A 14,779-nucleotide genomic window follows, 5' to 3' on the forward strand; every position below is an offset into this window, starting at 1 on the left:
GCAGCACTAGTTTGGTATCTACTTTATTTCCCTGCCAAGCATGTTGTTGCTTTGTTTGAAAGCAAATGCCGACGAATTCAAATATGTCAGGGCAAAAGATAAAAAAAACAATGTTAATTCTGGTTGACACAGAGATCAGTGGTCACTGAGTGTAAGTGTGGATATTTTATTAGCCACTTTGAAAGTAGTCTGCAAAAGAACTTAATTAATTTTTGCACTCTGACGAAATCTAAAAAAAGTACAAAGTTATCGCATATTAATCAACCCAACCCAACAGCAAACATATACGCTAACGATCGACTGGTATATCACAATTCAGTTGTTGTTTTTGTGGCAGTGCACAGTACCTGTCGAACGTGCTGAAGGCAGCTAGAGCTCTTCTTATGCAATAGGCAGTGATTGGCCTCCGAGAACGGCATTCGGGGGTCGGGAGTTTAAGAAGGTGGTGAGAGTCTCGCGATGAATATCGTTTAGCGTCTGTCTATATACTGTCCGTTCGGCCCTATAATTGCAGTTGTGTTTTGTCCTAGATCACCAAAAGCAGAAATTGCTTGCTGAGCTTTTTACTGTACAAGGAGCACCGAGAGCACGGAAGCCTCATGCTGGGTGAACATCAGGAAGCTCCCGTGACTGCCCGCAAAGCAGGTATTTTGACAGGTTTGGAGCTTTGCCCACTGTGAATCACTAGTGCCAGGCGACCAGACGAGCGCAGCATAATTCATCATTCAGTCATACGCAATGACTAGGACAAGGCGCAAACACAAAAAGTGGTGTGAGTAAAGTAGTTGATTTCTTCTTCTTTAATTCGTCTTTTATTTAGAAGAGCCAGTAAAACGGAATGACGGAAAGTTGTTGTTGTGTTGTGAATGCGCGAAAAACTAATTTTAGCTTTTATCTATTTGTCATTCAGTCCATTCTTCTGGTCTCTTTTCCTTGACATTTATAATTTTAAAAATGTTGTTGTTGCTCGAATACCACCACCTTGTATAGAAACGTCTCAGCCTATGCTTCCACTCAAATTTATTGTTATTATTTATTAATAAATTCTCTATTGTTTTCACTTTTACGTTTATTTCAGTCCTTTTTAATTTTATGAATTACAAAATCAAACAGGTTAGATTACCGTGGTAGCTTTCAAACTTTCAATAGTATTTTTATTGTTAATATCCAAAACAAACACATACAAACATACACGTATGTAGTGAGTAGTAGTTAGTTGGTGAATGAGATAACATATTACGAAAATTGACACCACTACCAACTCAGCGCAAATCGGCGCTACCATCATCAGCAGCAAACAGTAGCATTTATTTAGACGCCGAAATACTTGTTATTATTTGAACTGACTTAGCGCGTCTCTGTTTTTGTAAAACCACTTTTATTTTGTTTAGTTCTTTTTTCTCTCATAAAAAACTGGTAAAATTGATTTTACCATTTTTGTGTGCACGTACATGCCTACATACTTATACATATGGAATTGTGTGGATTTGTTTGAATTTGATTTTTGCATTATTTGCCTTCATTTCATATATACACATATGCCTAGTTTATATTCCAAATGATTGGCTGTTTTCTTTTTTCATTAATGTAAAATTATTTATCATCTAGTTGACCTTAGAAAATGCCGTGCAGCAACAAATCAACATTTTAAAAAAATAACACAATAGTTATTAAAAAATAAACGTAATATATATACAAAAGCTCCTGCTAAATTCACAACACAATAAAATTGGCCGACGTGTATAATAAAAATATATATATTGTATGTTTGTATAAAACAAAAGTTTTGTAGTATGTATGTCCAAAAAACTGGAATACTCATCAATAATAATAAAAGTCATTTGTTTACTCCAAAAAGAGGTGTTTGTAAATATATCTATAAATGTATTATTTCATTAACTGAGGTCATTATAGGGCAATAACTTCATTCAATGCATTTGATACCTCTGCTCCCTTTCCAAACAAAACAAAACAAATATTTGTTAAATTTCTAATTGTTTACATTTGAATTCATACACTAATCTTTTTACTGATATATAAATGAAATAATTCTATGAAAAATCCCTACTGATTGTATTTACACTGCTTTGACGGATCACCCAATTTTCTATCGCTTACTTTTTTATCCACAAAATTCCTCTTAAACTGTATAAGTAACCAATTGGTAAGAATTAATATTTAGTAAATAAAATAATACACAAAATATTTAATTACTAATGAAAAACAATTATTACGTTCACTAAAGCTGCATGAGAAGGTTTGCTTGGGTGTTCTATTAACAATTTTGTTGTTCTAGCAGCATAAAATGTCCCCCAACAATTGCTGTTGGCGTAACAACCTTGCGACGGATATAAATCCGGGTCATACCGGCAACGTGGCCCGACTGTCGTGGGAACGACATGTGTGTGTCTGGCAGCTGCCATTGAAGTCTAGTCATGGAGGCCAGAAACGATCGTAAAACTCTGAAAATCGACTACCGAAATGGTGAGTTTTCCGCAGACTATTGAACAAATAAATATCCTGCGCCTCGCTGACGTGAATTGCTCATTTATATGAGGCGATTTAAAAATTAAATTAAATGGAAAAGGCAGAGGTTTGCTCTCTATTCATCACAGTAACCTAATTCTCAATAAACCTAGGATAGAACTGGGTACAACTAAGCGTATGTGCCGTTAACCTAGCCGTAACAATCCGAGATCTATATTCTTTCATTTCGCTATGGCATCGCATTCAAGGTGTGTTTAAATACCTGGGGATTTTATATTTATGAGCCGCTGGGTATTTGTATTAAATAATATAAATACATTTTCAGAAACGAATATGTATGATTTTTTCGTGGCACAACATCAAAACACACATCTCAAATAGGAGGAGGAGCTAGGCTACACACCTAACAGAAGTGTACGCGCCAATTATATATGATTTTTCGGAAACACTTCCATAAAAATGTATCAAATTGAAAAATAATATTAAGAATAAATAATTATGAATAAAAACAGTGCGTGTAGCGTAGTACACATAACAAAGTGAAACTTTCAAGGCAGACAAAGAAAGAGGGAGAGACCCGAGAGAGAATGAGAGAGAGAGAGAGAAAGAATATATATCTAAATTTGCAGAGAATACAAATAGACAAAATTTAAAAAAAACGGAGAAGGATCGACCGGTGTAGGTAAACGCCGGACACAAACCGTGGTAACAACGCACACTACTCCCAGGAGTAGTACGCACAAGCACTAACCAGGAAACGGAAATAAGCGCCAAAAAGTAGGTACCAAAAACAAAAAAAGCGCCAAAAAAATTGGGACAAAAAACGCCCCAAACAGTAGGCACCAAGGAAATATAACGCCAAAAAGTAGGCACCAAAAAAAATATATTTCCTACAAGTTTGCACCAACAAACAAGTGCTAAAAAGTAGGTAGTGTTATTTCTCACTAGAAATTAGCAAGCACAAAACCTAAAACAAAACTAAAAAAAAAAAAAAAACTAAAAAAAAAAAAAACTAAAAAAAAAAAACTTAAAAAAAAAAAAACTAAAAAAAAAAACTAAAACAAAAAAAAAAAAAAAAAAAAAAAAAAAAAAAAAAAAAAAAACACTCAGGGAAAATAGCCTTAAGTGTATTTAAGATGTATATAAAGTATAACTCTCTCTCCTTTTCCTTTTCCTCTTCGTTATATCTGTTTATACCTCTCTCGGAACGAAAATGCCCAAAACGTTGCATGGCCTTCAAAGCTTACTCACCATTCTCTTCAAAAGTATATTTTGTTAATGTTTAATATTAATTTCGTTTCTTGTAGCAGCAAAAACATTTCCCATACATGTACGGGGAGTGCCGCTGGAGTGGCAGTCCCTGGCCGCATATATAGTAAATCCGGGTCGTTCCGGTAACGTAATTCGTCTCCAACAACACTGACAACACTACGAATACCTGTGGTCCAGGTGAGATCTATTCAGATCAGCCAGATATACCTTACCTAAATGTATTCGTTTTGTCTGAATAATCTTATCATATCATCTTATCTTCGTGAAAATAAGCCTTTAGCATAAGAATATTTTTTTGGCTCCGGAAATCCCTCAGATTCGCGAGAATGAAAAATATATTTATTTCCAGCAAAGAACTCCAGTAGTATTCTTCACAAGCAAATGAACGCAGAGAATGTTTTGTTGCTATTTTTAATACCATCCAAATTCATGCCAATTTCTTAAAAATACCAGATTTTATACTCGTAGAAATCGTTGTCAAAGGAAGTAAACCACAACGCGTTCTTTGAAAATGTAATAGGCACGCCCACTGCAGAAATACTAATGTAAAATGGGAAAAGCTATGGCAATGCTGCACAAGGCTACACACACTCCCTCTTCAGCACAGCCTTCGTAAGCGCGCCTCCTTTGACGCGCAATCTGCCACCCAATAGTATATAAACATCGTTGCTGCCGTCGTTAGTGCGCGTAAGTTGACGAAGATGTAATGACAGAAGCAAAGAATTTACGGAATATTCGTAAAACCTACTACGAAGTTGTCGTAGCCATCGCATCCTGTTTGGATGTCGTTTTATTTTTGCTATTGTGGCTCCGCCAATCTGCCCAGTTTCCTTTTACACTTCTCTGATTCGCCTGTATTGCTCGTACGCCTGTGACACTGATGAATGAGTTCCGAAGTGGCTGAATCGTCCGCCGGACGTCATACACATTTAGAGTTATGTATGTGTGTATGTATGTGTATAGCTGTGATTATAGAAAGAAGATGAAATGATTACTTCACAGCTGTCATAAATTTTCTTCGAATATCCTGTTTCCGGTAGTATTTGCTGCCCATAATACCCCCGGTTACACCTTCACCCCTATAGACGACTAGCGAACGAGTATTTGTGACCACACAATTTAGCGCAGAAACCAAAACCATTGTGGCACTCTCGCCCATCATTTGGTACCTTTATAATTGCGTGTAATTTAAAGAAGCGGTGGCTGCTGAACTGCGGTAGCTCTGGAGCCTGCTAATTATTTTCACGCGCTAAAATGTGGAATCTTACAAGAAAATTTCGGGTGCAATCATGTACGTGAATTGAAGCGGCCATGGCTGGCAGTGTTCCAACCCAAAGCCATAATCAAAATACGTCTACACTTATTTTGCTCGACTATTTTAACTGGTCTTACCTTATTGCTTGTTATTGATGTGTTACGCTGAAGTTGCACCTTTCAATTTTCAGTTTCCCAGTATGTATTTCTGAGGCTACCTTGATAATGTGAGATTTCTTCACTTTTAGCTTGGGATTTTGTTATTTGCAAAGTATATTTTGTTTGCACACTTACTTTAAATTTTACACAAAACAAACACTTTTCTTTTGCAATGTAGCATCGCTTTCGCTCTACCATTTCAACGTATCTTATAGGCTTATTATTTAATTTTTTTTGCTGTCGTTGTGGAATTTTTCACATAATTTATTTTTTCTTTTTTCACAACGTTTGCATTCGCGTTACCGTCTCGTTTTTCTCGTTTATTCGCTATACTCTTCATGTCTTCATTGCTGCACACCTTACAACAGTGGATAATTACAAGTGGAAAAATAAGGTAAAAGCAATTGAAAAAACCAGGCGAAAGACAACCCACCGTAATTCTTCACCTTGTCTTCTGCCACGAAATTTAACAAATATGAATTTACACTTTATCCTTAACTCTTCTTTGGCTGAATTTTATATATCAAACAACACAAGTACGCTAAATAACAATTCCATTATATTTTCGAAGCGTTAATGCGTCTGTAAATTCACAGAAACGAATATTTTCGTGCCGTCTTTGCAGAAAATAACTTACACGCCTCCAGTACTACCAACCTATGAAAATTAATTCACCACTCATTGGACAATGGCAAATAAGGAAAAAAACTTAATTGGTAAAATAAGCGGAAGGTTCGTGTATTAGCTGCCAGTTCCACAAATAATGCTGCCACACAACAGAATTTATTTAAGTTATCTGCTTGGATTCTAGAATTAACCCAGGCAAATCTATGAAAGCAGAATTTACTAGAGCAACACTAATATTTTCATATAGAATATTTTTTTCAATATGGTGATTTGAATGTCAAACTTGCAATCAGAGCATAAACAAACAAAGCAACATTAAAAAACCAGATCACTTTGACTTTAAAACCACCAAATGATGAGCTGCTCTAGTAACGACACCTTGTATAGATTCGACTTGGAATTAAGCAAGGCGAATTGAGTATCTAAGGTGGCGCCATTAAAAGACAGATACTTTTTTCGCGATTTTGACAAGTCTGACGTCAGCTCCCTTGGCAATACAAAGCACACGGTCAAAACAAACAACAGTAGGAGAAATTAACTAATCAAACTAATGAGAACGAAGTGCCGTGTCTTAAATTGTGAAAGCATAAATTAATGCAAAGCCTCTAGATGCAGTTTCTTTGCTATGCGGAAGACACCGTGGCAAGAAAATATGTGTATGCACGTATAATTTCTTGTGCTTGGTGGTTTCCATTGCTTTCGTCTACTCATCGTCTTTACAAACAAGTAATTCCCCTTCCTTTTGTTTGTTTATTCATGGGCTCTTACGACACGTCGAATTCGGAAGGCGCAATCGCGTATTCTATGATTCTTGGGAATTAAAATATCTAAATTTGATATAAGAAAATAATGTTTCAACGCTATTTTGTACATATTTTCCCAGACGACCATTGTGCACGATGATGTAGCTTGAAAAGGTTTAGTTTTGCACAAAAAAAATAATAATAATAATTTGCTATGCTATTCGAACAATTTTTACGCTTGTAGTTTATCAATTCATTATAGCATTAAGCATTAAACATTTTCTTGCTTATATCTTCTGTGCAAATAAAAAGTACATATATTCTATTTACTCATCGGTTTCTCAAACTCAGTAAGAACGGGTGGCTCGATATGTTAGTTAATATATTAGTTGATACCCACAATACACTTCCAACAAAAAGCGCACACACTCACAAACAGCAACTTTAACGCTACAATACAACCCAATAAACTGTTCGAAAAAAAGTAGTGATAGTGATAGTGATTTTGTAGCTGTAAAACTAAGGCGCATCTATTAAAGGTGGTGTTGGTAAATCAGCTGATTTGTTTTGTTTTCTTTCGCCGTGTCCAGGTGGCTGTCAGCTCAGAATGAAACAAAGCGAATTCATTATTTGTTTTCTAGTTTCCCAATACTTTGCTTTGACAATCAAACGTAGAGAACATTGTTGTTGGTCTAGTGCCATCAATTTATTGAATGCGCCTTGTCATAAAAGCTATGACATATTCATGACATGTTTAGAAAAATAATCTTAATTTAATGTGTGAAATGAACAAAAAGCTGGAATTAAATATGAATTCAAAAATTAAGAAAAGCAGTTTAATTTACGAACGCAAAGCCAAGGAGATTAAAGATTTGGCTTGATATTAACTTATAACAAGGTGGCTCACAATTAATTATCCAATATTGTAATAAAAGAAAAAATAATAGCAATATTCTTGCTTTGCTACAAAAATTATACTTGTATGGCGTTGAAGGTAATGAGACTATCTGGTTTAAGTTGTTTTTTAAATCAAAGACGCAATCTAAGAACGACGGAAAAAACGGCCGTGTGTCTTAATCTACGCAAAAGCCGAAAGTTCAGAATAACAAGTGATATCGACTGGCTTAATGAATGGTTTAATACGAACAAACTCAGAATAAACAAACAAAAAATAAAATGATTATTTTAAATACACACGAAGAAAGTTTTATTGTAAAACCACTGGTAAATATATTGAAAATTTAACAAAAATAAAATACTTGGAAAAAATAAAATTTATATAATTTAAGCTTAAAGACATCTGTAAAAAAGATGTAAAAATAAACTGATGTTCTGAAGAAAATATGACTCGTAATATATATTATATTATAATAAAACTGCATTTTGAGTACTGGCTCTGCTATAATCACAAAATAAATTTGTGGACAACTAAGCGGCTACTGTGTGGCTATTCTCCATAAGATGTCGCCCTTTTGCCTGCTGTCAAAACAAACCCATCTGATGAGAACAATATGACATCTGTGCACGTTTTGCGCAATTTTCATTTTAGCATATCTGTACTGTTGCCACTTTGTGAACACTAAAGTCGTGTTTTGTATGCGTAATTTAAGAAAGTAATTAGTAATTTTCTAAATTATGCGTAACCTCAAGTTGCAGTCGTGCAAACAACATGACTTAAAAGTGTCCAATGTTAAATACCTGCTACTGGATCCAAACGCAAGCCGAAAGGAGGCTGATACACTTGTCTATGTAGTGACAGATTCTGAAGTGAACGAAGTAAAAACTTCAACCGGGAGCATAAAAGAAATAGCCTCCGTTCCTGGTATCGTAGCAGCAGAGTATTTGGCGCTAAATAATGAGATTTGCCTGGCCACACAGGCAGGGGAAGTACTCGCTGTTTCACCCAGCACCGGAACCATCAACGAGTGCACTTTTTGTGGGGTAGGTTTGCAGTGCATGGCATGGAGTCCTGATCAGGAAGTTGCTGTTTTTATAACAAATTCAGGCAATGTTGTTGTTATGACTAGCACCTACGACGTCATAACCGAGCATGTGTTGGAGGAACAATGCGATCCCGACAGCCAATTCGTTAATGTAGGCTGGGGTAAAAAGGAAACACAATTTCATGGTACGAAAGGTAAGGCAGCCGCTAAAACGAGAAACGATTTCAAGCCACCGGCGAAAGTAGAGGAACTGCCACAAGTTAGTATATTCCTTTTGTTTGAGAAATAATTTAATATTAATATGTTTTTTTTTGCATAGGATGTAAATATTACATGGCGCGCAGATGGCGCTTACTTTGCCGTATCATTTGTTAATTCTGAAGCGGGTCGCATGTTCAAAGTGTTCAATAAAGAAGGCGATTTGACATATATATCTGAGCGTTGGAATGATTTGCAACCACCGATCGCATGGCGACCTTCAGGCACTTGGATTGCAGTGCCTCAAATGTTTCCCAATAAAAGCACCGTCGCTCTCTTTGAAAAGAATGGCTTGCGGCATCGTGAAATCGTACTGCCGTTCTCATTGATCGACGAGTCCATACGCAGTCTGCGTTGGAGTAACGATTCAGACATACTCGCAATCGAAACGTTAGATTCAACAGCGCAAAAGCAACGCCTGTACTTTTATACGATCGCAAATTACCATTGGTATCTAAAGCAGGTGCTAACTTTTGACAGAACGGATCCTATTGCATACCACTGCTGGGACCAACGAATAGGCGAGGAAAAGACTTTGCACGTGTGGCTAGAAAGTGGTAGATACCTAATTTACCGCTGGCGATTCGATTTCGATCGCTATGCGCGCAGTGGCATTGTGGCTGTCATCGACGGTAAAAAGCTGCTATTGACTGACTTTTCCAAGGCAATTGTGCCACCGCCAATGTGTAGCAAAGAAATTGAGTCAGATACGTACATCAACGCATGTGTCATTTCAAGAAATAATAACGGAAATTTGCAGTTGTGCATTTACGACGCCGATAAGCAGCTGCAGCTGTTTATAGCGAACCATGTTGAGAATTCACTAGCTTTTGAAAAAGTTTGCGTTTTAGAAAAGCTACAAACATATTTGGGAGAGTACAATACACCACCATCGGAGCTGGGCAACTTGTTTTGGTTCGATGAAAACTACTTAGTAGCAACCGTTAACGTTAATGAAAAGAGCAAAGTGCTTTTGCTTATATTGGATGCTGGAGCGAAAACCTATGACGTGGTCACTGCCTTACAGCTGAACTCCAACGCGGCTTGCAGCTGCATGGGCTTTGTTACATTGGAGCAGTGCTTTGTGCAAACTACGGATGGAAAAATTCAGCAACTATCACAACAAAACGATACTACGCTCAAATTGGACAAAACATACCAAGAACTGGAGCAAGCCGCATTGCAGCTGGAGTGGCATCAAACGCAGTCAGCGGAGTCTGAGTGTCTTATTGCTTTACTACAAAATCGGCGCCTATATATTGACAGCGAGCTAGTGTCCGGCGACGTGACATCCTTCTGCTTGGCAGGCAACTACTTAGCCTATACTAAACTGACTGAATTGAATTTCGTGCTACTGTCCACACGCCAACACGTTTACAGACGCAATATGGAGCGTGGCGGCAGAATCGTTACAACTATGGCGAATGATGCGCGTGTCGTGCTACAAATGCCGCGTGGTAATTTGGAAGTTATTTCGCCGCGTGTGCTGGCGCTGGAGATTATCGGAAAACAATTGGATCAAAAACGCTACAGTGAAGCTTTCAATATATTGCGAAAGCAACGCATAAATTTGAATATTCTTTGTGATCATAATATGATAAGCTTTGTGCAAAACGTAACTATCTTCTTGAGTCAGATCACGAATCCGAATTGGTTGAACTTATTCCTGACTGATCTGCAGAACGAGGTAAGTGTAGATCGATGTGTCTTTTAACTTTTGTCTTAACTTTGAGTATTTTTGAATATTCTTTTTTTTTTGTATTTTCATTTAAGGACTTTTCGAAAACAATGTACGCAAGCAACTACACCGCAGCTCACCAAGTATATCCCGATGGCTTCAAAATCGAATCCAAAGTGGCATACCTCTGCGCGCTGTTGTGCGCGCGTATGGCGGAAATTAATAAAGAACGTTTTCGATTGCCCATCATTACGGCGTATGTGAAAACAGGCAAACTGGAGCAAGCGCTCCAATTGATTTGGCAAGTGAAGAAAGAGCAAATTGAATTGGCGAAACAGTCCGAGGGCCCGGTGCAAGAAGCAGCCGAGGAGGCGCTCAAATATTTACTCTACCTAGTCGATGTAAATGAATTGTATAATGTCGCCCTAGGCACGTACGATTTTGGTCTGGTGCTTTTTGTCGCGCAAAAATCGCAAAAAGATCCGAAGGAATTTTTGCCATTCCTCAATGAACTAAAACAGCTGGAGGTGAATTATCGCAGATTCAAAATCGATGAGCACTTGAAGCGCTATGAAAAGGCGCTGGAAAATATCTCCAAATGTGGCGTTGAAAAATTCTCCATAGCTTTGGAGTTCATCCAGCTGCACGAGCTGTATAAGCTGGCATTGAAGTTTTACAAAATAGATGTAGAAGAAAATGAAGCGAAAGAAGGGCAACATTCTTTACGCGAATGCCAGCGACAGATATGTTTAGCTTTTGCAGACTATCTGCGCGCTAAGAATGAGCTCGAAAGTGCGAGTATTATGTACGAGCGTGGCGGCAATCTCACACAAGCGTTGCTCAGCGCCAAAAACGTATTGGATTGGCGGCGTGTTTTGATGCTGGCGCAAAAGGATGGAAAGGATATAGCGACGGCGGCATTGTAAGAAGATGGCATACGCATTTAATATACTAAATTGTTTGTTACTTGTGTTTTTTAGATCCATGGTATCGGCGCTGCAAGAGCAAGGTCGGTACGACATTGCCCATCAGCTGCTCAAAACGTATGGCACAAACTTTAAAGAAGCGCTGCAATGCCTGCTCAAGGGTAATCTCTATTTGGCAGCGATTCTGGAAGTCCGCATGCACTGTCAAGAGATCGATTTACTAGATGAGGTCGTAAAGCCAGACTTGATTGCATACAGCAAGCAATTGGCACAGCAGTTGGCTGATGATGAAAAGCTCTTCGTTGAGCACAAACAACGTTTGCATGATGTGCGTGTGTTGGCGCAACAAAAGCGCGATGGACTCGTGAATTGTTATGATCAGCCAGATATTGACGAGGCAGATTTGCTGTCTGACACTACCAGTTTGCGCTCATCACGCTACACGGGTAGCTCGCAAGGCACTGGGTAAGCAATGCAATCACTTTCTTTGTTTTTGATTTAATTTTGTTGCATGCCTGAATGCTTAGCTTAATAGCAGCAACATTATTTGTATTTTAATGCATCTTTTTTTCAATAAATGTACTTGCACAAATTTATATTAATATCTACACATATCACTTTAATTAATTTTGCTTCACTTCACAGCAAAACATTCCGCTCGAGCAAGAATCGGCGAAAGCACGAACGAAAATTGCTAAGTCTCAAGCCGGGCAATCCATTCGAAGACATCGCGCTTATCGACGCGCTGTATAATCTAGTCATGAAGTTGGCTAATCAGCAGCAACAGATGCGTGACACATGCAAAGCCTTAATTGAATTGCAGCTGGATGAAGTGGCTGCGGCGCTGCAAACGCAATACGGTCACTTATTGACGTTGATGCAAGACTCCTTCGATGCGATATGGACAGACGAAATGGTGAATACGCAAGCAATGCAGTACAAACCAACACCTTACACCGATTACACACAACTGCAAAATGAGCAACGCTACGCTGTGTTAGGTAAGTCCGGTGATGGCACTTAAAAACAAATTCCACTTTATAAAATAAAACCTTTTTTCCACTCTCATCAGCTCCTCAGAAGCGTTTCAAGCCGCAAATAAATCTTATTGATTGGAAGTGTGAAATACTGGCTTAAGCGTGCACGATACATACAAATCAAATTAACCAACCAATCACTAACATCTTTAGCTGCAAGCATGCGCACTTTGGTTGGTCTGGTGTCTAATCGTCTAGCATAGCATAAATTAGCGTAAAGTACTTTAGTAATTAATCAAATTTGTATTTACAAGCAACATTTTTATGTACAAATGTATACGTATACAACAACAGTAAAACATTGTAATAATAAAAATATGTGTATGCATATAATTGCAATGTTTACGTTAAATTTGGTGCAGACGTAGTTGATGAAAACAGAAAGTGAAACTCTTTTATGTTAAATGAAAAATTATGCAAATGTTTTTCTTTTTTTTTAATGAAATGTTTTTCTTTTTTTTTAATGAAATGTTTTTCTTTTTTTTTTTAATGAATCGTTTTTCTTTTTTTTTAATGAAATGTTTTTCTTTTTTTTTAATGAAATGTTTTTATTTTTTTTTTCAAATACTGCTCAACTGGCATGCTACTGATTGAGTGCGTTGTTTGATGGATGTCTGGCGATAGTTGGGCAACCGTGAAAATCGATGTTTTTAAGAAAAAAATTATAACTAACACCGTGCAAATATACAGATTCCTATATTACTTTCACCAATTAATTGGAGTTTTAATATTTTGCATAATTTCCAATAACAAAATAATAAGTTGTTTGCCCAAAAATTTATACTGCGAAATAATTGAAGATAATAATAATTATATGATGAACATAATTCTGATTTTAAAAGGAAATGTATATAAAATATTTTGAAATTTGTTTTATTTATAATAAAAGTTGTACCAAGGGCGTAGTCAAATCTTAGTAACACATTTGATTATACAAAATCCCTTAAGGGGTTATACGCAGTTATGACTTTCAAAAAAATCGATTTTTTTTATTGCATTTTTGTAATGTACACATATTCAAAAGTATACGTACGAAATTTGAAGTAGATCTAAGCAATACTTTCGGAGTTATACCTAAATATGTAGAGATGCCTCGGCACGTTTTAAGGTAGGTATTGAAACTTTAAACGTGTTTTTTTCAAAACGGCATTTTTCAAGTCGGTGTACACGATATCTCGAAAACGGCTTGTTTGATCGGTCAACCGTTTTAACTCAGTCTTTAAAGATACATTTTCTAGTAATTAATCGTTCCTTTTGTAAATCTGATACTTATTTTCCATTTTATAATCAATTTACGGCCAAATTTTAACGTAAAAATCGAAATCATTTCTTTTAAAAGCTGCCATTTTGTGAAAATTCACTATTTTGATTAGCCGAACGATTAATTACTAGATAATCTAATATATTAACAAAATTTGTTTGGTTTTTTGATTTCAGATAATCCAATCCTGAGTTACGATGTACACCGTAAATCGTCTTTTTTTAAAGGAGGTTCCAGAAATCGCCTGCAGCGCGCTCTATAATCAACATTTTCATAAATAAAAAACTTTGTTACGTTCTTGAAGGATGCTTTTATAACCGCCAAAAGTTTTCAAATTAAAATATTCTGAAGTTTCTTCAGGATAAATCCTTGACAACCCGTCTTTTATTTGCTTCATAACTGCGTATAACCCCTTAAGGGTTAAACTTGTATACAGTTAGAATTAAAAAAAAATCGATTTCTTCTTAAATATATTTTTTAGCAATTAATCAAAGATTTTTTCTCACCGATAATTTTTTTTTAATAAACAATTTAAGGCCGAAATTTTGATCAAAGATCGATTTTTGTCCTGAGAAACCGCCATTTTCTCAAAAAAGTTTATTTTACTTATTCCTTCGCTTAATCACAAGATTTAACTTACTTTAACGAAATCTGTTTGGTTTTTTCATTTCAGAGGATCCAGTTCAGAGATATAGTGGTCACCGCAAAACGTCTTTTTTAAGAGGAGCTCCCGGAGATCAGCTGTAGCTCCTTTCCAAACAAATATTTTTACTAATACGGCGGTCGCCGTAGCCGAATGGGTTGGTGCGTGACTACCATTCGGAATTCACAGATAGAACTTAGTCTCGAATATCGGTGAAACACCAAAATTAAGAAATAGTAGATTTCTGCCATGAAAAAGTTTATCATAAAAAATCATCTGCCGTTTGGAGTCGGCATAGAACTGCATTTGTGGAAAAATATTATATCAAGACGCACAACATAAATGGGCGGAGGAGTTCGGCCAAACACCCAATAAAGGGTATAAGCGTCAATTATTATATATACAGTAGGGAGCAAAAGTGTTTCCATAGTTGACATTCTCAACTTTGCGGGCCAATAAAATGCAAACGAATGAATCAAATCAAAAAAACT

General features: G+C 36.7%; 1 protein-coding gene across 1 annotated transcript; it reads left to right on the forward strand.

Moving 5' to 3' along the window:
* The first annotated feature begins 8,077 nt into the window (after positions 1 to 8,077).
* On the forward strand, positions 8,078 to 13,100 carry LOC128864571 (elongator complex protein 1). Its single transcript, XM_054104304.1, has 6 exons — positions 8,078 to 8,744; positions 8,805 to 10,430; positions 10,517 to 11,343; positions 11,402 to 11,812; positions 11,993 to 12,348; positions 12,420 to 13,100. The coding sequence occupies exons 1-6, from the start codon at positions 8,178 to 8,180 to the stop codon at positions 12,482 to 12,484; spliced, it is 3,852 nt and encodes a 1,283-aa protein (XP_053960279.1). The 5' UTR covers positions 8,078 to 8,177; the 3' UTR covers positions 12,485 to 13,100.
* The last annotated feature ends 1,679 nt before the right edge of the window (positions 13,101 to 14,779 follow it).

The sequence above is a fragment of the Anastrepha ludens genome, chromosome 2 (assembly GCF_028408465.1).
Source record: "Anastrepha ludens isolate Willacy chromosome 2, idAnaLude1.1, whole genome shotgun sequence".
In the NCBI taxonomy this organism is placed as follows: Eukaryota; Metazoa; Arthropoda; class Insecta; order Diptera; family Tephritidae; genus Anastrepha; species Anastrepha ludens.